A 26,047-nucleotide genomic window follows, 5' to 3' on the forward strand; every position below is an offset into this window, starting at 1 on the left:
TTGAAACTAGTTTACAAATCCCACTTGAACTCTCCGTGTTTGTTCAGGAACTGGGGACCGGTGGCATATTCCGGGTGGGGGACATGGAAAAGAAAAGATGGATTCTTTCTCATGCAAAATGAAAACAAACTTGACCCCCCCCACACCACCACACACAAAAAGCCAGATCACAAATAGAATGGACTGTTTTGACTCTATTCTTCAGGCTTGCTCCCCCGACACACACACGCACACTCTTTGAATGCCCAAATATTTTCCTACTTGCTTCCTTTCTATATGACAGCTCAAAAGAAACTTTCCTCCACCCTGACTAAGTCTTTGAATTGATGGCTGTTATCAGTTCCTAAAAGCTGGCTCACTGCTGGAAAAGTACACAGAAGAAGATGGGCAGGTGGAACGCAAACTTTGCATTAACTCACAAAACGCCTGTCATTGCGCCCAGTGTGCTTGTGTGTGTGTGCGCGCGTGTGCATGTTTATTATATGGACAGCTAGCATTTTGCAAAGACCTGTATGATGTCTGTGTTGAGAGAGAGTCGAGTTGCAAAGGTCTGTCTGGCAAATGAATGCTTGTGTACAGTGGTACCTCGGGTTAAGTACTTAATTCGTTCCGGAGGTCCGTTCTTAACCTGAAACTGTTCTTAACCTGAGGCAGCACTTTAGCTAATGAGGTCTCCAGCTGCTGCCGTGCCGCCGGAGCACAATTTCTCTTCTCATCCTGAAGCAAAGTTCTTAACCCAAGGTACTATTTCTGGGTTAGTGGATTCTGTAACCTGAAGCGTATGTAACCCGAGGTACCACTGTACTGCATTGTGTCAGATGTCAAAGAGATAAACAACTACCTGGCATTCAGAAGACATCTTAAGGCAGCCCTGTTCAGGGAAGTTTTTAATGTATGACATAGTGTATTTTTGGTCTTTGTGGAAGCTGCCCATAGTGGCTGGGGAAATAATAACAACAACAACAACAACAACAACAACAACAACAACAACAACAACAATAATTTTCATCTGCATGTGTTGTAAGCAGAGCTTGTGTGTCTCTGTAGAAAAAGACTTTGACCAAGCAAAGGTAAGAATCACAACTGTCACTTTATCAAATTTTGCCTCTGGCAATGTGGCCCCAGAAGGCTGTCCATGAGAAATATTATTATTATTATTATTATTATTATTATTATTATTATTATTATTATTATAATAAAATGTGGCCCTTGGGGTCCCTGCTTTAAGATCCTATGGTAGCAAGGGAGACAATTGGTCCATGGGGGAAAACAGAGGCTGCTTCAATGAACCGGTCCCTTCTTTCCCAATTCTTTTAGCCCTTCTTCTCTAGGCCTTCCTGCTTTCCGTGTCCTTCTGTAGGAACACAGGAAATGGCCTTTAGCTGAGTCACACCATTGTTCCATCTAGCTCAATAAAACCAGCAGCCCGCCAAGGTTTCAGACAAGGGACTTTTCCCAGCCTCAACTGGGAAGGATTGAACCCAGGACCTTCTGAATGCAAGACAGGTACTTTGCCACTAAGCTACAGTCCTTCCCTGTAAAATCTGAGCAGCGCAGCCAGGGGTACCCAGAGACCACGTGGTTTGTCCTGCTTGCCTGCAACATGAGGGCTGCTCAGCCAATCACAGCCAGAGCCTCGTCACCCCTTCAAACCCATTGCCATAAAATCCCATTGCAATTTGAGTGTTTTTTTTTTGCAGCGGTCCCCAATATTTTAAACACCCCCCTTTAGAAACAGTTCTTATAAATTCAGTGTGGTTATGAATACAGTGGTACCTCAGGTTAAGTACTCGTTCCGGAGGCCCGTTCTTAACCTGAAACTGTTCTTAACCTGAAGCACTACTTTAGCTAATGGGGCCTCCTGCTGCTGCTGCGCCACCTGAGCCCGATTTCTGTTCTTATCCTGAAGCAAAGTTCTTAACCTGAAGCACTGTTTCTGAGTTAGCGGAGTCTGTAACCTGAAGTGTATGTAACCTGAAGTGTATGTAACCTGAGGTACCACTGTACTATTAAGAAAGCCTTCTCCAAACTGCCTTGCAACCTGCTGAGGTTTATGAGATAATCGAGAAATACTGCGAGAAGTGTTTCTTTTGCAAGTTGGGTGTGTGTGTGTGTGAAGCAACCCCCCCCCCCCTGAGCGCTGTGGCAGAATACAGGTTGGCTTGCATCGCCTCACGCTTGTTCCCACCAGCTTCCCTAATAGCTGCGCTCCAGCGACTTCCTCTCATTTGCCAAAAATGTACCCAGCGCTCTCTCACGAAGTGATTTATACTGTTTTGTCCCCTTCCGTTGCTGACTTTGGCAGGACGCTCGTCATTCTGTGCTGAAATTCTGGGTGAGCTGCGTTGAGCTCTCGGAAGACCCTTTCTTTGAAGCAAGCTGCTTTTAAAAAGTCTTGTAAGTGCCCCCCGACTCTCCCCCGTCCTTCCCAGCTCGCTCTCTGCCACCTCCTCGGATCCCTCCATCCTAAGAACACACCAACTTGAGAGAAAGCCCACGGATTCTGTTGGAACTTGCTTCCAAGAAGAAACACGCTTTAGGGTCTCTCTCTCTCTCTCTCTCTCTCTCTCTCTCTCTTTCTCTCTCTCCCTCTCTTTACATGCCTGGCTCCATTCCCTCTGGCTGTGACTCACTCTTCCCAAAACCCCTGACTCACGCTGCTCGCTCCCTTATGTAACATTTTAATCTCCGTCGTTTGCTTCCTACAACCAGATAATCACAACAGCGCTTTGCGTTTCCCACCAACCGTTTACACTTCAGAGCAATTATTCCCCCAGCTCAGCTCATTTATGTAACCAAGCCACGGGGATGCTTCGATGCCCTTTTAAACCTGTGTCAATCTGGAGCCCATGGTTACGGAGCAACACACTCGAGCCAATCCAAGCATGCGTTGACTCTCATTATTCTTGGTCGCTAGCTGGAAAACCCCCGAGTCCTCTTTGCCCGGGCACCTCGCTATCTAAGGCTGGCACCTAAGGAGGACATGCTGTAGAGGCAGGCACCCAACTCCCAGCTGGGAGAGAGCCCAGGTCAAGTCAAGAACAACAACACCCCCAGATACTTGTAGGCCAAGGCCTACGGGACCACCTCTCCCAATATGCCCCACGGAGGACCTTAAGGTCCATAAACAGCAACACCCTAGAGGTCCCGGGCCCTAAGGAATTCAGATTAGCATCAACCAGAGCCAGGGCCTTTTTAGCACTGGCTCCGGCCTGGTGGAACGCTCTGTCTCATGAGACCAGGGCCCTGCAAGATCTGATTTCTTTCCACAGGGCCTGTAAGACAGAGTTGTTCCACCTTGCCTTTGGCTTGGAATCAATTTGATTCCCTCCTCCTCTTTCTTTTTTCCTTTCTCCTTCTGTGTTGGAACTCCTATTTGGGGACTTCCCTGGCTTTTTTCTGGCCCATGTAGGACCAGTCTGGATAGTTAGCCTTGGTGAAGACTTGACGTTTTTATTCCCCAAAAAGTTTTTGATTGAGTTTCCACTGAAATGAGGCTGCATTTTAATGTTTCAATGTTGTATTTTAATCTTGTTTTTTCAGCTGTATTTCAATCAATTGTTTCTATATTTGGTGTTAGCCGCCCTGAGCCCGGTCTTGGCTGGGGAGGGCAGGGTATAAATAAAATTATTATTATTATTATTATTATTGATGGGGGCGCTGTGGCCACCCAGGTGTGGCTGGGTCACAACTCCCATAATCCTTGACCACCGGCCATGCTATGGGATTTGAGAGTCCAACAACAACTGGAAGCTAAATAGGTCCAAATTCAATATAGGCAACTCCCCATTTACGCACGTTCAAGGCACATGCCACCATGCCGAACCCAGAAGCGACCCCCCCCCAAAAAAGTAACAAAAATGTCACCAAAAATGGGTGGAACAGGGCAGGGGTGAAATGGGTTGTTTGCAGGGTTTTTCAAAGGCTTTTCAAAAATCTAAGAGATTTCACTCCAGTGCGTGGTGCCTTGGAATGTAATCCCCAAGTAAATTGCGACTGGGAGAAAGCAAACTCTTCAGGGTGGCCCAAGTCTCTTAGCTTTAGGGCCATAACAGTCAAGACCCTGCTCCATTTGTATGCAGGTATATGTGCTGCTGGAGGAGACTCTTGAGAGTCCCATAGATTGCAAGAAGATCAAACCATGGATTGCAAGAAGATCAAGGACTGATCCTGAAGCTGAGGCTCCAATACTTTGGCCACCTCATAAGAAGAGAAGACTCCCTGGAAAAGACCCTGATGTTGGGAAAGATGGAGGGCACAAGGAGAAGGGGACGACAGAGGACGAGATGGTTGGACAGTGTCCTCAAAGCTACTAATATGAGTTTGACCAAACTGTGGGAGGCAGTGGAAGACAGGAGTGCCTGGCGTGCTCTGGTCCATGGGGTCACGAAGAGTCGGACACGACTAAATGACAATATGTGCTGCAGGGCTCCTTTGACAATTCTGTGTGTGTGTGTCCTAGCAGAGCGATCTTCTGCATGTTCTACTGTTTTCACTGGGGCTTAGTATGTTGGGGTCCTCCACATGATATCTGTTGGACTACAACTCCCATCATCCCCACCCAGTATTGTCAATGGGCACAGATGATGAGAACTGTAGCCCAACACCATCTAGTGGGCCACAGGTTCCCCATCCATGGCTCTGGTAAGTCTTTAGGACTGCAATCTCAAAGATCTCTAAAGCAGAAAGCAGATATGATCCTGGCATGTCCCAGCCTTTCTCAAACTGGCACCCTGCAGATCTTTTTTCTTTTTTGGACTACAACTTCCATGAGTGCTGGGTAGGGCTGCCAGGGGTCTGGAGGGCACCAGGCTGAGGAAACCTGGGAGATACTGTTGTAAATAAAAATATGCCCTTTTCCCTTATGGGGTATCCAAGAGCCCATATAGAGTCCTTACATAGGTTCCCTATTGGTAGGAGAAAATAACAGAGGCCAACCAGAGAATATTGAGAAGCAAAGCAGCTAGTAAGCTTGATCTTTATTGATCTGTTGCAACAGGGTGCTCCCCTCACACGCTGGAGAGGAAGAGGACCCAGAACAATGCTGTGCAAGGGTTTATAAAGACTTTTGAAATTCCCATTCTGTAGATCAAGACCACCCCCAGAAACATTATGCATACATCACAGAAGGGGTGTAACCTAAGACCACCCCTCAGATACATCCCACCTACATCACAGAAATTTAAATGTTGTTTTTCTCCTGTCGCTTTGTTTATTTCTGGGCTGGCAGGTTACTTGATTGGATTTCTTGGGGAGCCTGGGCAGTCTTGTAATGATAAGGCTCACACCCTTATTCAAACACAGATTAAGACAGGATTTGTGAAGGAAGAGACAATGGGGAAGCTTTTCCATTTTGACCATGCAGAGAAACATTTGCTCAGTTTAGGAATCAAAATGGTTCCAGGTTGGCTTTCCTGTGCTGATCTATGTACGTGTGGTTATGAACGTTTTTGCCATATCTAAGACCATAAAATTCCTATCACAATACCAATACAGTATGGGGAGCAAACTGTTCTGTGGATACAGAACAAAGGAATCACCAATCTCCTGTGCTGCAAAATGCAGTCTGCTCTCCTCCCCATTCAGAAAAGCACACCATTCAACGTTGCTGAAAAAAGGGTGGCACCCAGTGCTTTTCTTCTGGGGGGAGGACGCAGGGGGACACATACCCCTAAACATTTTGTAAATCCTTGTGGTTTTGTCCATTTATTGTACAGTCATACCTCGGTTACAGACACATGCGCAGAAGCGATAAATTGTGCTTTGCACATGCGCAGAAGTGCCGAATCGCAACCCATGCGTGCGCAGACGCACCGCTGCAGGTTGCAAACGTGCATCCCGCACGGATCACGTTCACAACCCGAGCGTCCACTGTATTTATTTTTCCTGATTTGAACTATCAAATGTGATTTTCTTGAGTCAAAATGGGAATCACTGGTGGAAAAAGAGGAGTGCGGGGGGACCGCACCGCCCCCCGCAGTGCGATCCCGGTGGGGTGAAATCGCAGCTGCCCCCCTCCCGCTCTGGGCGCCACACCCCCGAAGGCGGCATGCCACGCCCCCAGGATGCGACCACGCCCCTGCGGGTGGCACACCATGCCCCGGCGTGTGTGCCAGCCCTGCCCCCACCTGCTCTCCACCCCCCCAGTGCCAGAGCATGAAGCTCCGCCACTGATGAGAGTACCCCTAAACATTTTATTTTAATAGAAAAAAGCGCTGGTAGCATCTATAGGAACCTAACCTTTGGCACCTGCGTTGGTTACTTGACCTGAAACAAGAGGCCGGCGGATTTTGGCAGTGTTCATTTCTACCTTTTAAGCCACAGTCTTCTTCCCAAGCTTCCTGAGAGCAAGCCTCTAGGAAATCAATAGTTCCCATTGAACAGAATTGTATAGGATTGCTCCACCTTTGGAAAGAAAAGAAAACCTGCATCTGACTTTCTGCAAGCTTCAATCTCCACTCCACCCCAGTAAATATCCTCCCATAACTGTGCAGTTTTTTTTCTTTGCAGGAAAGGCCTTTGAAGAGTTCTGGCGAATTATGTCTACTGTTTGAGGGAAGCGTTTCCCAAGAGCTGAAGGAAATCCTTTCAACTTCTTCTGCTTCTTGTGACGACTGCACTTTAGGATGGCGGCGATGCCCTGACATGCCCTCTCTTAACATTCCTCCCTTATATTTCTTATGGCTAAAGCCAGGCTCAGCGGCTATAGGCTTTCCTGGACCCTCAATCCCTTCCTTGCATTTTGCAGCAACGCCAGTAACCTTGCTAATCCTCCGCTTTCCTCTTCTGCATTAGCAAAGCTTTCTGCAATCTCTGTCAAAGGCTTTTCTTTTCTTCATTTCCCTTGCTACTTCCTTCCATGTTTGGAATGTTGCACATCTGGGCTTATTGCCCAGATCACTTTTAACTCCTTGGTTTTGGAAGCTCTGGTTTTATTTATTTATTTAATACAATACGAAAATGTCACCTACTATCTTCGAATCAGGAAGCAGCTCTAGCTTCGCATCCACATCGTACCTTTAAAACACATGGCTCCCCCCGCAAGAATCCTAAGAACTATGGTTTACCCCACCACAGAACTACAGTTACCGGAACACTTAACAAACTACAGTTCCCATGAGCCTTTGGGGGGCAGCATGTGCTTTTAAATGTGTGTTGAAAGTGCTTTAAATATACGGCATGGATGTAAGGTAAAGGACCCCTGGACACAGTTAAGTCCAGTCAAAGGCGACAAGGGGGTTGCAGCGCTCATCTCGCTTTCAGGCCGAGGGAGCCGGCGTTTGTCCACAGTTTTCCGGATCATGTTGCCAGCATGGCTAAACCACTTTTGGCGCAATGGAAAACCAGAGCACACGGAAACGCCGTTTACCTTCCTGACACAGCCATACCTATTTATCTACTTGCACTGGTGTGCTTTCGAACTGCTAGGTTGGCAGGAGCTGGGATGGAGCAACGGGAGCTCACTCCGTTGTGGGGATTCGAACTGCCAACCTTCTGATCAGCAAGCCCAAGAGGCTCAGTGGTTTAGAGCATAGCGCCACCTGTGGCGTGGATGTGGCTGATGTCAAAAGGGTGGTGAAACAGGTACTGAAATCTCTCCCTCTAGGAAGCCAGTGGGACCCAAGACTAGTTAACTTGGGGTGGGTTCTGCCCTAGGGAAATTAATGACTGCCACCATCATGATTTCACAAGACACAAGGATTATGATTTATAACAGAGCTTTCCAAACTGTGTGTCACGACATGTTAGTGTCTGGGCTGCAGTGTGTAGGTGTGTTGTGCAAATGCCCCCTGCACTCCTCCCGGGGCTGGAAAGGGGTGAGGTTAACCTCCGGTTTGTTAGTAAAACTGAATTACTGTGTCGCAAAATGATGCATGTCTAAAACGTTTGTCACGGGGGCTGTTTTTTTCCAGCTGGAGCTCAATGAAACACAGATCTGGTACCTCTCAGGTGGGCACCATTGCCATTATAAGAGAACAAGGGAAGCGTTCATGGTGAATTTCTAGAATTTTTTTATATTTTTTTTTTATAAAATGCAATCATGTGAGGGATGCATTTTTGCTGGGGACTGACGTGATGCTGAATTGCAGGGTCTTGTGAATCTGCACTGTGCTGCAAGCTGCCCAGAGTGGCTGGGAAAACCTAGCCAAATGGGTGGGGTAATAATAATAATAATAATAACAATATCCATTGCTTTATTGCTATATTTTCAGTGTTTTTATGAATTTTTAAAATGTGCTTGTATCTTTTTTTTTTTTTTTTTTTGGTAATCCACTCAGGCATCATGAAATTTGACGTAGAGCGGGATATAACTGCAAATAATAAATGCATTTTGACTCCCGCATTGCAAATGAGCCTATAAGCGTTGGTTATGTTTAACTTTGGCATCATGAACTGAACACTATGGTGCAGTTTATCACTAAGTTGCCGAAAGAGCCTCTTGCCAATTATGTTAATGCTAGCAGTCAAGATTGTGAACGGGTGAATAATAATGATAATAATAATAATAACAATTTATTATTTATACCCGCCCATCTGGCTAGGTTTCCCAGTTAGCAAACTGGGCCAGCTTTCTCTTGCAGGAGTTGCCTCTTTAAATATGTTCCTTTCACAGATGAAGCAAGCACGAAACCAACACAGTGTGAGCACAGCTCTTAACCCACCCACAATGACCAATAAATGCTGGAGGACCGTCAAAGAAAAAATAATAATGATCGGTGATAAAAGAGTTCCCCTGCTTTCCCTCATGGCATATTGTCTTCAGAACAAATATGGAACATTTCCATGGATTTCGTTCAGCACCGTATATTTCCAAAAAGCAAGTTCTTGAACAGGAAAAGAGAGCATGACAGCTAAATTAAATTAACGTCACCAAATTAAACTCCTGGTTCATCACTGCAAAATTAAGAGGGGGAGAGAAACACAACACACACACCCCCCCGAATCAAGTCATCATGTGCGATTTCTTTGCTTATGTAAGTTAATAGAAAAGCTATTTGACATTTGATACGAAACTGCCACCCTTCGCTGAAAGACAGCCAGCAATCTGATTATGCTCTAACGGTGTCCAGAATTATGTGATTTTCTTTTGCTGGGTTTGTCGTTTCCAGTTTGGTAGTCGCTTCTGTTTTTGTTTACTTCCCTCCTTGGAAACCTAGGGAGGAACCAGCAGGCCAGAGAAAGGGGACCTGTGACCCTACAGATGTTGCCAAACTACATCTTCCACGATCCCTGAACATCCACCAATCCTGGCTGAGGGCTGTTGGGAGTGAGAGCCGGACAACATCTGGAGGACCACAAATTTCCCTATCCCTACTAGGCTGAACTTAGCCCAATAGCCACCTATGAAGTACTTGCCAGTTCCTCTGTTTTACTCATCCAAAACAGGGAGCAAAAATGGGAGTTTTACTGCACTTCTGGTAGGCTACTGAACATGGCTAGAGTTCATGGAATCATAGAATTGTAGAGTTGGAAGGTACCCGAGGGTCATCTAGTCCAACCCCCTGCAATGCAGGAATCTCAACTAAAGCATCCCTAAAGCCATTCCAACCTCTGCTTAAAAACCTCCAAGGAAAGAGGGCCTATCACTTTCTGAGGGAGTCGAACAGCCCTGCCATCAGAAAGTTCTTCCTGATATTGATTCAGAATCTCCTTTCTTGTAACTTGAAGTCAATGGTTCGAGTCCTATCCTCTGGGGCAGGAGAAAACAAGCTTGCTCCTTCTTCCATCTGACAGCCCTTAAGATATTTGAAGATGGCTATCATATCTCCTCTCAGTCTCCTCTTTTTCCAGGCTAAAGATACCCAGCTCCCTCAACTGTTCCTCATAAGGTTTGGTTTCCAGAACCCTGCTCAACTTGGTTGCCCTCCTCTGCACACCTTCCAGCTTGTCAATTCTACAGCATGTTTTTTTTAATAAAAGGTAAAGGTAAAGGGACCCCTGACCATTAGGTCCAGTCGTGACCGGCAAGTCCTAGGCTCTGTGGTTTAACCCACAGCGCCACCTGTGTCCGTGTTTTTTTTATATACACATATAAAACCAGGAAATGATTCTGCAACCAAGTAACACAAGACATGCAGTAGAACATGGGTGGGGAATCTCAAGTCCTCTAGGCCTCTCTTTCTGGCCCTCCAAAGTTCCCCCAGGGCCGCATAACCTATCTCATAGCCACACCCCATATCCCTAATATTTTTGCCTGGCTGGAATGGGTTGCATCCAACTAGCTCCTGAGGATTTCCCCCAGGCAATCCTATTACTCAAGCCCTGCTCAGTGTCCCCAAGTGCTTCTGCCTCGCTGTAACGTGTGTCTCTTGCTGCTTGGATAGTGGATGGAGAAGTGGGGTAGGGAGGCAAACAACCTTTGTGTGGCTGGAATGGGGCCTACTTCTGCTGCTTACCCTTGTGACAGGAGCGAGCCAGCAGAAAACCACACCAAACAAGTCAATTTTAAGTCTTTCCAGTGGTACCTTGGTTCTCAAACACCTTGGTACTCAAACACCTTGGAACCCAAACACTGCAAACACGGCAGTTTGCGAACTTTTTTCGGAAGCCGAATGTGCTCCGTTTTGAGTGTTACGCTTCCGATTTGAGCGCCACACTTCCGTTTTGAGTGTTAAGCTTCCGATTTGAGTGTTACGCTGAGGTCGATCGGTTTTTGCTATTTATTTTGCATTTTTGTGGCTTTTTTGTTTTGTTTTTGTGACTGTGTAGAACCCAGTTCAGCAACTGTTTGATTGATTGATTGATTGATTGATTGATTGTGTGACTGCAGGACATTGTTTCCTGCTTTCATTTTATGGATCAGTGGTCTCAGATAGTAAAATTCATGTTAAATTACTGTTTTAGGGGTTGTTTTTAAAAGTTTGGAATAGATTAATTCATTTCGCATTACTTTCTATGGGAAAGCGTGCCTCGGTTTTGGAACTCTTTACTTCTGGAACGGACTTCTGGAACGGATTAAGTTTGAGAACCAAGGTACCACTGTATTAGCAAAAAACAGGATCAGGACCGAAGTATCAAGGCTAATGAGCACAGAAACTCATCTCCAGCAAATCTTGTCCCCAAGAAGCAGTTGCAGAGACTTGAGATCCCTACATCCCCACAGCTGCCTAAGTCTCCTTTTCAGTGCTTTTCTGAAGTAACCTGAGACTATGCCTGCATGACGCTAAGTTCTCTGCTCTCTTCATGTGTCTCCAGGTTCTGGGAGACCAGGAGGAGGGGAGCTGGTCACAGCAGGAGGGGGAGACACATGCCTTTTCACCAGCTGGACTCATCTCTGCCTCTTTGCCTCCCTCCTCTCCCTCTTCAGCTTCTTCCTCTGAGTCTGGACTGCTTTCTGCCACGGACTCCACCCACTCACCAAGCCCTGTTACCTCTTCAGCTTCCAACACCTCTTTCCACCAGTCTTCTCCCTCTGATCATTCATTGTTGTCCCACCACCAATCCCTGGGCTCCGAGCCTTCTTCTCCAGTTGGTTCCTCCCACCATTTCTCTGTATCCAGTCAGTCTGTGACACCTTGCCCATGTGGCCCCCACATGCTTATTCATGATGGCATGTGGCCCTCAGGCTAATAAATATTCCACACCCTTGTTCCAGAGCCACACAGCATTCCTAGCTCTTGAATAAACACCAGTTGGAGAGGACCAAACATTGTGGTCCCCACCTTTAACAACATTAGGGCTGCTCCCCCTTTTTACTGGCCCTGATAGTAAAGGTAAAGGGGACCCCTGACCATTAGGTCCAGTCGTGGCCGTCTCTGGGGTTGTGGCACTCATCTCGCTTTATTGGCCGAGGGAGATGGTATACAGCTTCCGGGTCATATGGCCAGCATGACTAAGCTGCTTCCGGCGAACCAGAGCAGCGCACGGAAATACCATTTACCTTCCTGCCGGAGCGGTACCTATTTATCTACTTGCACTTTGACGTCCTTTCGAACTGCTAGGTTGGCAGGAGCAGGGACCGAGCAAAGGGAGCTCACCCCGTCGTGGGGATTCGAACCGCCGACCTTCCGATCGGCAAGTCCTAGGCTCTGTGGTTTAACCCACAGCGCCACCCGTGTCCCTACTGGCCCTGATACTGCATCTCTAACCACAGTCTGATGCCCAGAAAAAGGCAGGCAAAATCCTTCTTTCCCAGTTTGCCAACTATGGCTGGCATCACCTCTCCAGATCCTTCCCCCCGGAAATGCCAGGGACCCACCCTGGTTTTGCATGCAAAGTGGGGGTTCCAGCCCCCTCCCCAAATGAAACACGCCAAGAGCATCCGGAGCCCCTCTCTGAAAATGTTCAGCGAGTTCTTTTCGGGCGGCTGCGAGTGCAATTTAAGTTCAAGCCAAGCTCGGTTGACAGCTATCAAAAGCAGGAGCCTTATCTCAATGAGGATATTGTTTTCCAGCTGCAGTCATGCTATCTGCTGGCAGCAGCCCCCTTTTCTGAAATCTCTACAACTCCCTGAGTAAATAAGTAGATTCCTGACACGGTTCCAACTTCCAAAATATGCCTTTGAAGGGCTCAGCCAGCAGCAAGCCGCAATGATTTCCCTACCGCCGAACATGTCCATGTGAGACTCGAAGCTCTCAGTTAGATAAGAAAGGGGACTGAGGCTTGTTCGTTTTCGAAAGGAGGCAAACAGGGTCATTTTCGAAAGATAAGGAGCCACTGAGGGACTCCGTCAGGACATGAACGGTCTGATTCACAGCACAGGTTGGATTAAAATAATCTGGAGGCAGCTTGGCCTCCCTTCCCCGAGTGGTTATGCTCCAGTTACACTGAATAGACTTTCTCATTCATCCCTAATTGCAAATCACTTGGGGTCAGACAGACAGTGGCATGCCTATAAGAATGATCCTCTTAGGGAGCAATCCTACAGCAAGATCTGCTGGGATGAGTAGGGTTAGGATACAGCAATTTTCTGGCTGAGCCAGTGTGTGTGTGTGTGTGTGTGTCTGCACAACTGGCATAATTCCTGATCCTTGGCTCAGCTGGAGATATGCTAGCATATCTCCTTCGCTCTGAGCCCAGCTAGGTGAGGCTAAATTCCAGAACCTAAAACTACCTAACTGCGCTGCAGTGGGAAGAGAAAGCTACACGAGACAAGATTGTGGTCTGATCTGACAAAGCTATTTGTGTATCTTGATAGTCTCCAAAGGGGCGACACCTTTTCTTCTCTTTCTCGCACAGGGCAACAGACAGGCCCACACATACCAGAGAGCTTAGGAGAGAAAGGGAAGGAGGATTTCTGCCCGGTATCGCTTCTGCCAAGTGAAACTCGCAGACGGAGTTTGGCTGAAACAACGCACACACTTTGCCCCAGGGCTATGAAATTCTGTTGACCCGGGTGCAACGGTAGAACAACGGCGTTGCCAAGGAAAACAAGCAGAAATGCATACCGCGGCACAATAGGATTCCTCAGAGCTATGACAGGGCAGGTAAGATCTGCGGAAAAGAGTGCTGTTAGCCAATGAGGCAGTTCAGGAAGAATTTCTCAATGTCACCTGTCAAAGGTAGGCCCAAGGAAGTACCTGGGCTGCAGCTCAGGGGTACGACTCATGTAGGTTCCAGATTCTTCATTTCAGCAGCCTATTTTCCATGGAGAAAGTTGCTTTGTTGCTGCTTTTGTTAAACAACTCTTGCTTAGAAACCACGCAGTGGCCAACCTGCAAACCTTGTTTTGCCTTCTGCACAACCATGCGGATTAATTTACTAGGATCCCTTTGATGGACCTTTAAAAAATAACTCTTAAGTTCCTTTTAACTGAAGTATTTAATGTCATAGAAGAGGCAGTCTGCATTCTCTCTTGTACCAGACAAGATACCGCTTCAAAATTGGTGCTTGCTGCATGCTGTGCAGACGTGATATGAAAACAAAGCATCCGGACGGAAATGTATGCTGATGGAAACTTATTAAAATTTACAAAAGGAAGACCTTTTCTAAAAAACAACAACAACAACAAAAAGAACAACAACTAAGTGACTAGCCAAGTTGTACCACTTTGGACTGCAGGTGGTGGTGCAAGTCTTGTGGAGAAAGCTCACTGATGTCAATAATTCTCTGCGCGTGAAAAACTAGTATGTTTTAAAGGGTGGCTTTTGAATAGCCTTTGCCCTGAGATGCTAGCTTCCCTGATGATGGTGGACTCCAGGTCTCATGAGCTATAGACAGCTTGGCCGGTGAGTCAAGGATGATGGGAGATGTAGACTAGGAATATCTTGAGGAGCCCAGAACCCTGATACGTTAATTGAAGTGGGTTAGCACTGAGACCTGCGTTGCGAAGGAGCATTCTATGCGTAATCCGTTCTGGAACGTAATCCGTTCCAGAAGACTGTTTGACTTCCAAAACGTTCAACATCCAAGGCGTGGTTTCCGATTGGTTGCAAGAGCTTCTTGCACTCAAACGGAAGCAGCGTCGGATGTTTGGGTTCCAAAAAACGTTCGAAAACCAGGTTTTTGCTATTCGGGAGCTGAAATGTACAATAACTGAGGCGTTCGAGAACCAAGGTTGGACTGCAATTGGATCCACCTCTCAAGATTAGGGTGTCAGAAGAGTCATACAGTGGTACCTCGGGTTACATATGTGATAGGAATTTTATGGTCTTAGATATATGGCAACGTTCATAACCACACGTACATAGATCAGCACAGGAAAGCCAACCTGGAACCATTTTGATTCCTAAACTGAGCAAATGTTTCTCTGCATGGTCAAAATGGAAAAGTCTCCCCATTGTCTCTTTCCTCACAAATCCTGTCTTAAGGACACATTTAAGATACAAGGTGTGAGCCTGTGACCTGGCCCAGGAAATAAGTATTTTACCACTACAAAAGAATGGCCAGGCTCCCCAGGAAATCCAATCAAGTAACCTGCCAGACAGGAGATAAACAAGGACAAGAGAAAAACAACATTTAAATTTCTGTGATGTAGGTGGGATGTATCTGAGGGGTGGTCTTAGGTTACACCCCTTCTGTGATGTATGCATAATGTTTCTGGGGGTGGTCTTGATCTACAGAAGGGGAATTTCAAAAGTCTTTATAAACCCTTGCACAGCATTGTTCTGGGTCCTCTTCCTCTCCAGCGTGTGAGGGGAGCACCCTGTTGCAACAGATCAATAAAGATCAAGCTTACTAGCTGCTTTGCTTCTCAATATTCTCTGGTTGGCCTCTGTTATTTTCTCCTACCAATAGGGAACCTATGCAAGGACTCTGTATGGGCTCTTGGATACCCCATAAGGGAAAAGGGCATATTTTTATTTACAACACATACGCTTCAGGTTACAGACTCCGCTAACCCAGAAATAGTGCTTCAGGTTAAGAACTTTGCTTCAGGATGAGAACAGAAATCGGGCTCCGGCGGCACGGCGGCAGCAGGAGGCCCCATTAACTAAAGTGGTGCTTCAGGTTAAGAACAGTTTCAGGTTAAGTACGGACCTCAGGAACGAATTAAGTACTTAACCCGAGGTACCACTGTATTTCAGTATTGATAAGGGTTTTGTACCTGCCTATTCAGAAATAAGTCCCACTGCATTCTGCAGGAATGCAGCTTTCTTTTATTACATTCTTGGAAGCTTTTGAATTGGTCAAACGGAAACAAGCACAATTTTGTGTTTGAGCAGCTGACCTAACAGCAACAAGGCTTGAAATGTTTTGTTACCAGCCTCGGTTCACTTACTGATCCCAAGGAAAATCCTTCTCCCACTCCCGTCAAATGGCTGCAGGTTCGCACAAGAAATACACAAACGAGCTTGAAATTTAAATTTCATCACCGCGGGAGCTAATTTGTTTTGACAGATAAGGAATGCCAGGTAGTTAATTTATTATTATTCTTATTTCTGCCGGGCAACGTTTTTCCTCTCCAGCTATATATAATTATATGGGAATGGATTCACTCCATGCTAATATCTGAAGAGAGCTTGGAGGCCCAATCAAAGAACTATACATTTGTACCTCGGGTTACATACTGTCAGGGAACTGCCATCGGAGCTAGAGGCGGAGGCAAGGCTCCAAAGCGATGCTGGAGAAGGGCCCAGCTGGGAGAGAGGCAGCTCATCGGCTGGGGAAGGAAATCAGCGCAAGACCAGGGATAAAGGGGGGCAGAGGGGGGAATCGGTGAGGGGGCTCCAGGACTCCTCGCCGGAGACCAGAGGGGAGAGCATGGGTCCTCCACTGCCCACACCCACCCTGCGCAGAAGACTTCCGCGCAGGGAGAGTAGGCAGAGACTTGGCGTCAAAGAACTTCTTTGCTGGAAGAGGTTCAAGAAACGCCCACTGACAGATTCTGCTAGCAACTGAAACAGCCACGAAGTGAAGGGCTGTCCAGACAAAAGGTTTAACCAGGCAACCTAGCCAGGAGTGGCGGCAACTTACGCATGAGCAACCCCTATAACCATTACACATATGCTTCAGGTTACATACGCTTCAGGTTACAGACTCCGCTAACCCAGAAATAGTACCTCGGGTTAAGAACTTTGCCTTGGGATGAGAACAGAAATCATGCTCCGGCGGTGCAGCGGCAGCAGGAGGCCCCATTAGCTAAAGTGGTGCTTCAGGTTAAGAATAGTTTCAGGTTAAGAACGGACCTCCAGAATGAATTAAGTACTTACCCCGAGGTACCACTGTAGATGCATCACTAGTAAAGCAGTTTCTGGGCCTATCTTGTGGTGCAATCCTACACACGTCCACTCAGAGTTAAGACCCACTGAATTTAGGGGGACTAACTCCCAGGGAAGTGTGTATAGGACTGCAGCTATAGCTAGGGAAGGGCCAAAGCTCATCGGGAAAGCATTTGCCTTGCATGCAGAATGCCTCATGCTCAAACCTCATCATCTGGGAAAAGACTTATGCATTTGTGCAGCAATCTTTCTCTCTAACCCTCCAGTGTTATTCCATTTTACTTCAGTCTCGGAGCACTGTTGCTTATGTAAGCAAAATGGCATGGCCCACACCTGAGAAGAAGGTACTAGTGCGCTTGGGAGAACCGCAAGGTTTGCAGAAGTTAAAAAAAATCTTCAGCAAAAAAATATATATAACTGCTCTGATGATGAAATCCCTTTCTCCATATCATTCTGATACGGACTGAGCATGCTCAGTGGCAACAGAACTCGGACTGACTGTTGAAGCCACTAGAATCCGGAACTTTCTAGGCAGGGGACTAAAGTCAACAGCAAAGCAATCCCGACTTACCAAACATGACTCTTAATGGAATACTGACACTACAAACTCATAGACCAGTCTTTTCTCAACCTTGGATGTTGTTGGACTACAACTCCCATCATCCCTTGCTAGCTAGGGATGATGGGAGTTGTAGTCCAACAATATCCAGGGACCCAAGGTTGAGAAAGGCTGTCGTAGATGTTTTATATCATTATAACTGACATAGCTCAACAGCCCCTGGTCTGCCTCCCCCTCATTCTTTAACAGATACTACTTGGTGATGGTTTTCTATTAGGGCCAAACACACACACCTTTTCCACTTTGTTAACAAGATTTTTAGACTGCATTATAGAATGAAATCGTTGTCAATTTCATGTTAATTATTGCCAATTTATAACTTATAAAAAACCGAGTCTCTTAATGCATGTTACTTCTCCTGCATCCTTCGTTGGCCTTCAAGCCTATGTCCTTTTTGCTGCCGAATTACACGTGACGAAAAGCGGATATTTTCACACTATACTTAACAATGAGGGAAGCCACTTCTATCATGGTTTGAGCTCAACGGCATGGCAGCAAATAAAACACAAAAATGTTAATTGGTATAGAAGCCATTTTATAATCACCACATGGAGGCCAAACTGCTCAATCACTCTATAATTTGCAAATCCCTTTTGTATTTTTAGTTCAGTCAAAACATAACATTGCACGAGGTAAAGTAGAACTCTTCAGGATATAAGCATACTTCCTTAACATACCTTTCCAGAATATCTTCACATTTTTTCGCTGCTCATCCACTTAAAATTCGAGAATATCTGTGATGGCCTGGGATTCGGACTCGGAGGCTAAACCTGAAGAATCCCAGCCTGCACAGGAGTCCCCACCTCCAGAACCAGCTGAGCCGGGGCTGGGGCTTGAGGCTGAAGGGTCCTCACCTGTGCTGGATCCTCAGGTACAGGCACCAGCTGAGTCTGCTCTGGCTCCTGAGGTGATGGAGGACCCATTGCCTGCAGGTGCTCCACTCTCAGCCCCGTCAGGGGAAGCTGAGGTTGCCTCTGGGTCCGGTAACCCTCCAGCCTCTCCTGAGCTACAGAGGCTCAGGGCAGAGAGGCGGAGGGAACTAAGTTTCCGCAGGAGGAGTGCTCGCCTCCAGGCCAGGAGAGGTGAGTCACCTGTGGACCGGGGCCGCCCTATGCCTCGGGGCAGATAAAAGCCAGCCAGCCCCAGTCCCAGGTTGCGGGAGCAACATTGTTGGTAGCCTGTTCCTGCCTGCACCTTGTCCTGCTGGAGCTCCTGACCTCGCCCGACTTCCCGCCTTGGACCCAGCTTCAGCTTTGACAGACTGCCTCCATACCGCACCCTCCACCTCAGACTGGACTCGGACCTCGCTGCACAGTTAACCCCCAGGACCAGCACAATATCCATCTGTTACAAGCCATCTATAAAGAAAGCGAATCTGGGACAACTGAACCCTTTTCAGACTTGAGCTATGCAAAACTCTCTACGTAATGGACTGCAACATTTCTGTAGGTTGTCATCAGCTAGCCTGTCAAACCATTGACTGAGCTGCTGTGAAGTCAAGGGGTTACTTCCACACCTAACAGTTTAGTCTGAAGTTGCCACGCTATTTGTCCACTTTTAAAATTAAGAATCCATCTGATGTGCCACTGTCTATTATGGAGAAAGCGCAACTGAAGCTTTCAAGGGCTCCTGCACTTTTAATTAAAGGTTACCTATTTGCAGGTCCTGTTTTGTTGCTTCCCCTTAAGCCTGACCAGAGGATTTGTGAACAGAAACAGGAAGTGGCGTGGGGAAAATTCAGAGAAATAATCTAGTTAACCGACTATTCAACACAGATTCTCTAGTCAATCTCAAGAGGAGGCAATAAAACGGGTAGGGCCTGCAAATCGGAAACTTTTAATTAAAGGCACAGGAGTCCTCAAAAGCTTCAGTAGAGTTTCTTTGTACTGGGCAGGCTTGCACTGTCACTGCACATAAGATTGGCTCTCCATTTAAAGCATCTTAGGCAGGGAGATCTAATTTTCACAGTGTCTGCTAAGCTGATCCTTTTAATTGAAGTTGCCAAGGCCTGAACTAGGGATCTTCCACACGGCTTTGCCACTGATTTCTCTGTATGCTCCCTCTCCAGATTAGAAATTGCACTTTGCTAGTGAGCTATATCCACCCCCCCAGCTCTGATCCTTTGGTCAGAGATCCAGTCTGAAGCTTGCCAGCATTTCAAACAAGCTAGCTAATGAACAACATTTGCATGAGTGTACACCCACCACTCCCCAGGATAAAATTCCCAGGATGTTAGCAATGGTAATTCCTTCTTTTAATTTTTTTTTTTTTTGCACAATCAGGAATTGGGCTTGCAACAATCCTGTAAACTCTGGAGGCTGTTTCTCATTGTGTTTGTTTGTATAAATAGTTTACTTTAACATCTGTTCCTCCAGCGCATATCATTTTTGTGAAAGAAACGACCCGGAGCCAAATTCTGCTTTTGATTCATAAACACTTGTTCTAAGGCTAACCAGTGGGGGATCCAAGCGCACGTCAGCAAAGCAATCTTCCAAGATTTGGGCTATTGATTTTTCTTTTCTTTTTAATTCTTTGGCTTCAACAGAGAGAGAGAGAGAGAGAGAGAGAGAGAGAGAGGAGGCCTTTCTATCTAATTATATTAAATAGTGGTTTAAATGGTCATAATCGAGACAAGCTGTATGAAATAGCTGTAGTTCCTTTCTCGGTATTCATAGAGGCAGCGCCAACCTCATTTACCAACAAACACGTCACTCTCAAATTAAGTTACCATTAATGGAATGCTCTCGTGGGAGTTTATTTTATGAATCAGAATATAAACATGTTGGATGGAATCCTTACCCTAGAAAAACCACTGCCCAAACCACCATTGATTTCCACGGACCTCAAGCTTCTTCTGCCCTGGCCAAAGGCTCAAATACAACGCTCTTTAAATCACAGTTGATAAATAAGCAACGATGTGTTAAAGGTCAGTCCCGCACAACCTGTGAATTTCCAATATATACGCTACTTCCCATATTATGTAGTACAAGTGTGCCTTGCAACAAAATCATAGAAGCAAAGAATTGTAAAGTTGGAAGGGACCGTAAGGGTCATCTAGTACAACCTCCTGCAATGCAGGAATCTCAACTACAGCATCCATGACATATGGCCATCTAACCTCTGCTTAAAAACCTCTAAGGAAGGAGAGTCCACAACCTCTCGTGGGAGTCTCATCCACTGTTGAACAGCCCTCACCACCAGAAAGTTCTTCCTGATGTTGTCATAACCTCCTTTCTTGTAACTGAAGCCATTGGTTCAGATCCTATCCTCCGGAGCTGGAGAAAACAAGCTTGCTCCACCCACTGTGTGACAGTCCTTTAGAAATTTGAAGATTGTGGGTTAGACCACAGAGCCTAGGACTTGCTGATCAGAAGGTCAGCAGTTTGAATCCCCGCAACGGGGTGAGCTCCTGTTGCTCGGTGCCTGCTCTTGCCAACCTAGCAGTTCGAAAGCACGTCAAAGTGCAAGTAGATAAATAAGTACCACTCTGGCAGAAATAAACGGCGTTTCTGTGCACTGCTCTGGTTCTCTAGAAGCAGCTTAGTCATGCTGGCCACATGACCCGGAAGCTGTATGCTGGCTCCCTCAACCAATAAAGCGAGATGAGTGCCACAACCCCAGAGTTGGCCACGACTGGACCTAATGGCAGGGGCGCCGACTTATAAAAAATATTGGGGGGGCCCATACCGGGGTCCTGCCCCGGGAAGTTTTCTAAGAGTCGCTCCCGGCCCGTTGCTGCTGCCGCCGCCCGCCTCGTGGCCCCCTCGCCAGCTGAGGGAGGGAGAGAGACCGAGAAGGAGAGAGATGCGTGGTGGGCAAGGCAAGTGCCCGCCGCGCCTCGCCTCCCACCGCCCCTCGTGCCGGCTGCCCCTCCTCTCCCTTCCCCGCGCGAGCGCTCGCTCGCTCGCCCTCCTCACCCCAGCTCTTGGCCGTTCGCCCCAGGACCTCGCCGCTGTTGGGGTTGTAGATGAACCTCCGCCACTCGGCCATAGACTGGCTGAAGGGCTTCTCCTCCTCCTTGGCCATAGCGAGAGAGAGAGAGGCTGGAAAGAGAGAGGGAGCTCGGCGGTTCGCGGGCGGCGATTTTTCCCCTGCCGAAACAACAGCGGCTCCTCAGAACCGCTAAGTAACTCTCCCTCAGGCGCCCGGCGGGAGAGCAGAAGAGAGGAAAAGGAAAGAGGGGCTGGGCCAGTCGCACGCACCGAGCAAAACTACTCGCGCCGCCTCTTTTACTACCGTAATAATTATTTGTTTTAACTCATTACTGAATGTATTTTAAAAGGTAACTATGTCAAACAAGGAAAATAAAAAATACCAACATAATTTTGTGATTTTACAAAGCATAATATAACTAATAATTTTCTTAAATTATTGGGGGGGCTGAGCCCCCCCAAACGAATTTTTGAGGGGGCTCGGGCCCCCTCAGGCCCCATGGAGTCGGCGCCTATGCCTAATGGTCAGGGGTCCCTTTACCTTTATCATATCTCCTGTCATTCTCCTGTTATCCAGGATATACATACTCAAGTCCCTCAATTGTTTCTCCTAAGACTTGGCTTCTAGGCCCTTGATCATCTTGGTTACCCTCTTCTGCAGTAGATCCTCGCCACATTAACAGGAATTCTCCTACTCAAGGTTCTAGCCAGCCAGCAGTGACTCCCTGGGATAGCGAACAGCTTTAACCAGCTTTGGCTGATTAGCCAGCTGCATCGCTATGTAGAGATAGTCTACTCTGATAACCTCCAGCTTAAAAGGTAAAGATAAAGGAACCCCTAACCATTAGGTCCAGTCCTGGCTGACTCTGGGGTTGTGGCGCTCATCTCACTTTATTGACCGAGGGAGCTGGTGTACAGCTTCCGGGTCATGGGGCCAGCATGACTAAGCTGCTTCTGGCGAACCAGAGCAGCGCACAGAAAGGCCGTTTACCTTCCCACCGGAGCGGTACCTATTTATCTACTTGCACCTAGACGTGCTTTCAAACTGCTAGGTTGGCAGGAGCAGGGACCGAGCAAAGGGAGCTCACCCCGTCGTGGGGATTTGAACCGCCAACCTTCTGATCAGCAAACCCTAGGCTCTGTGGTTTAGACCACAGCGCCACCTGCGACCCTAACCTCCAGCTTAGACTACTAGTATATGTGGGGCTGCCTCTGAAGGAAGTTTGGAAGTGCAGCTTGGCTAGAATGCAGCTGCTAGGCTGGTAACTGGGACTAGGGGCTGCAAGCACATTAGGCCAGTGTTTTCCCAACATGTACTGGCAAACTGGTCCGTTTCCGGGGTCGATTCAAAATGCATTTAAAAACGCATAATTTTATCCTGCATAGGAACGTAGGATACCAAGGTAGATTGGGAGTTGAACCTGCGGCCTTCTGATTGACAGGCAAGATGCTCTACCACTGAGCTAGAATCTAAACGTATCCTAAATATGTGCTCTGAGGAAGATGTACTTTCCAATAAAATAAATTCAACAATGCATCTTTCGCGAGAAGAATTATGTTTAAAATACGTATTTAGATACAAATTTTCAGGCGGATTGAAAAAAGGAGGAATTTGCAGATTAAGGCCGGAACACGACAAACTGACTTCAGAATGGGCAGGTGCCAAAACCGACGGAGAGCAGAAATAAGCTTCCCCAGTTCTCACTACAACCTCATCCCTTTCTTCTGAATTACCGTCTCTGATATAAGTCACTAAGGCTACATTACTTGCCCTCCCTGTTATTCTCTACTACATAGCAGGGGCAAACAGATAAGCACAAGTCCCGCCCCCTTGCTTCAATTTTGCTGGCATAAGTCCATGTTTTGTGCTGATTTTTTTTTTTTTAAAGAATGCATGACAACTCCACATTTAAACCGCGTACATTATTACATGCATTTGTGTACGTATTCCCCACCACTCCCCTCAAAATAATAATAATAAAATCCAATGCACTTTCTCCTAAAACACGTATCTGAATATTCGTTTCAATTGTGGTATTTTCGGGTGTGTGCATGTTATGCGCACCGAAATGGCATTGCAAAATCTGGATAAGGCTGCAATTCGACCAGTTTTGTTCCAATCAACAACTGAGTTCTGGATGGTTGAACTGGGCCAATCTGGTGCGGAAAGGGAGCCAAATGAATCCCACCCCCATCCCTGATACAGGGATGTAAAGTTCGGCATAAGATGAATTCCTTACCTTGGCACACGTTGTGATCGCTGGCTTCAAACCCGGCCGCGCACTGTATCCCTGGGACAGTCCTTCGAGCTATGGCATTGCCGTTTCGGCCATTAGGCGCAGGGGCGGGTTCAGGCGCAGGTTGCTCTTGACCGTTGTTGACAATAATCTGAGCCGTTCTGGGCAGACAGAGGTATCCTCCAAAGTGGTTCACGCATTTCATCCCACCTTTGCAGGCATCGTGCACGATTTCACATTCGTCGATATCTGCGGTCGGAAACAAGGCGAAGGTGAGCACCAAAACGGCGGCACCTTCCTGCCTCGGATGCAGGCGAGGGTCTCAGGCAGGCGGCAGGTTTGAGAATGTTATCAGCACTTCCACGTGGAAAGAAAAGGTAGGGGAAGAGGCAGAGATAGGGGAAGAGGCAGCAACGGCTTGTCCTATTTCAACAGGTGAGGTGAAACAGAAACCCACTCACTGCCAACTGCGGTTGCATGACTACAGCTTCTGCCAATTATATTTTCATTGATTTTCCAAATTATTACATGTGAAACCAGATTCATTCAATCTAATATTTCCAAAACCGGTTTCCCGCTTTCGTTACATGTCCAAGATGTACCCCCAACTGCTGCATCAGTTTTCACTTAGTCTCTAGTTGACATCACTTCACAATTGCCAGTAATATTATTGGTCAGCTGCCCCTTTACAGTGACTACGGCAGGAGTCAGCAAAGCTTTTCAGCAGGGTGCCATTCCACTGTCCCTCAGACCTTGTGGGGGGCAGGACTGTATTTTGAACAACAACAAAAAAATTGAACGAATTCCTATGCCCCACAAATAACCCAGAGATGCATTTTAATTAAAAGCACACATTCTACTCTTGTGAAAACACCAGGCAGGCCCCACAAATAACCCAGAGATGCATTTTAAATAAAAAGGCACATTCTACTCCTGTAAAAACACGCTGATTCCCAGACCGTTCGCGGGTTGGACTGAGAAGGCGATTGGGCCGGATCCAGCCCCCGGGCCTTAGTTTGCCTTCCTATGGACTATGGCTTCTGACAAGAACTTGGGAGAGGTCTGTAAGATATTGCCAGAACCTGGATGCTGTAATAATTTTTCCTTGCTGCTGCAGGAGCAGCAGTGGGCAGACAGGACACCCACCCCCAGCCATGGGAGATGTGAGAAGTGGCGGCAGCAGCGAGATCTTGCGAGAGTTCCGCAAAATCTCACGAGATATTGCCATAAGCTGCTGCTGCTGCTGCTGCTTCGCTTTACTTTTCTGGCAGCAGCGACAGGGGCTGGCACAGTTTCTGCAGGAGTGCTGGCCACTCCCCTAGGGACTGGGCAGAGGAGGAAGGGTAAAGACAGTCTCCCCACCCTGACCCTTCCAGGGAGGAGGATGACGAAGACAGTATAGATTTACAAACAGGGGTTTGAGGCAGGTCGCAGCTCAGAGGCAGATGTGGGGGAAAGCTGGGAAATCATGGGAGAGCCAGAGCAACACCTGGCTGACATGTTGTCACTAGAAAGCATCCCAGACCCTCCATCTCCCAGAACCCGGCGAGCCTTAGAAGTAGGAGAGCAAAGAGCTGAAAGACAGAGGGCACATAGCAGAACCCGCAGAAGAGATGAATGAGGAAGTAGAAGAGACGGGTGTGTGATGGAGATTCACTCATGACAATGCCATTATCCAAGAGGCTGGGTTCTATAGCCTCTCTCTGTAAAGACTGAAGAAGAGTTTGGATTTGATATCCTGCTTTATCACTCCCCTTAAGGAGTCTCAAAGCGGCTAACATTCTCCTTTCCCTTCCTCCCCCACAACAAACACTCTGTGAGGTGAGTGGGGCTGAGAGACTTCAAAGAAGTGTGACTAGCCCAAGGTCACCCAGCAGCTGCATGTGGAGGAGTGGAGACGCGAACCCGGTTCACCAGATTACGAGTCCACCGCTCTTAACCACTACACCCCACTGGCTTTTTTTGAAACAAAAAAGGAGGGTAAGAAACTTTTCCTTGTCTTCATACTTTCCTGGGCAACCAGCCGGGAACCGCTGACAGCATCCTGACACCCTTGGATCCTCAGTCCACCTCATGGGGAGAGGGGAATTGGATGCGCGAGAGGTACACAGCTAAGCCAATTGCATGTGCAACACTCAACCATTATTGAGCTCTGCATTACCCTCCTAAATGACTGCTGTCCATGCTGTCAAATGGGAATGTTCCATGATGCACTCTTTAAAGATAACGGGTGCTTTCAATGAATGGCATGAATGTGACTATAACCCAACAAGATCTGAAGAACAGCGCATTGGCTATCCCTGCAGTAAATGGATCATTCTCACTGCCTCGGAAGGAAATATCAATGATGACGAATGCAAATCTGTGCTGGAGAGAAACTGATACAGTGGATGCGATTCCAGAAACCCGGATACGGCCACAAAGTTTGTGCTTCTTCCCATGCTTTCTCCATAGTCTCTGCACTGGAAAAGACTATGGAGGAAATTCCACTATGGAGACGGAATTCTCATTTGTTCAAGCTCAGGATTCCTTTTAGCAGATATAAATACATCAATGTGCCCCTTGCTACAGTTTACTGTACCTTTGCATCGCTGCATGACGGGATCCCATTCGTAACCATCTGTGCATTGCTGCATGTAAAACAAAGAAAACCAATTA

The 26,047-nt window shown here is 47.1% G+C and overlaps 1 protein-coding gene and 1 long non-coding RNA gene across 5 annotated transcripts in view; both read right to left on the reverse strand.

Annotated features, from left to right (window-relative positions):
* The window catches only part of EFEMP1 (EGF containing fibulin extracellular matrix protein 1), a 267,037-nt gene that overhangs the window by 38,197 nt on the left and 202,793 nt on the right, over nucleotides 1-26,047 (reverse strand). For all 4 annotated transcript variants that reach the window (XM_083733617.1, XM_083733618.1, XM_083733616.1 and 1 more), the window contains 2 exons: nucleotides 25,971-26,019; nucleotides 23,393-23,638 (listed from right to left, as the gene is read on the reverse strand). In XM_083733617.1, coding sequence (XP_083589743.1) covers nucleotides 23,393-23,638; nucleotides 25,971-26,019 — 295 coding nt within the window. The remainder of the gene's footprint in view (nucleotides 1-23,392; nucleotides 23,639-25,970; nucleotides 26,020-26,047) is intronic.
* LOC310842171 overlaps nucleotides 1-26,047 on the reverse strand; it is a 170,973-nt gene that overhangs the window by 38,197 nt on the left and 106,729 nt on the right. The window lies entirely within an intron of this gene.

The sequence above is a fragment of the Podarcis gaigeae genome, assembly GCF_964106915.1.
Source record: "Podarcis gaigeae genome assembly, chromosome: 3".
Lineage (NCBI taxonomy): Eukaryota > Metazoa > Chordata > Lepidosauria > Squamata > Lacertidae > Podarcis > Podarcis gaigeae.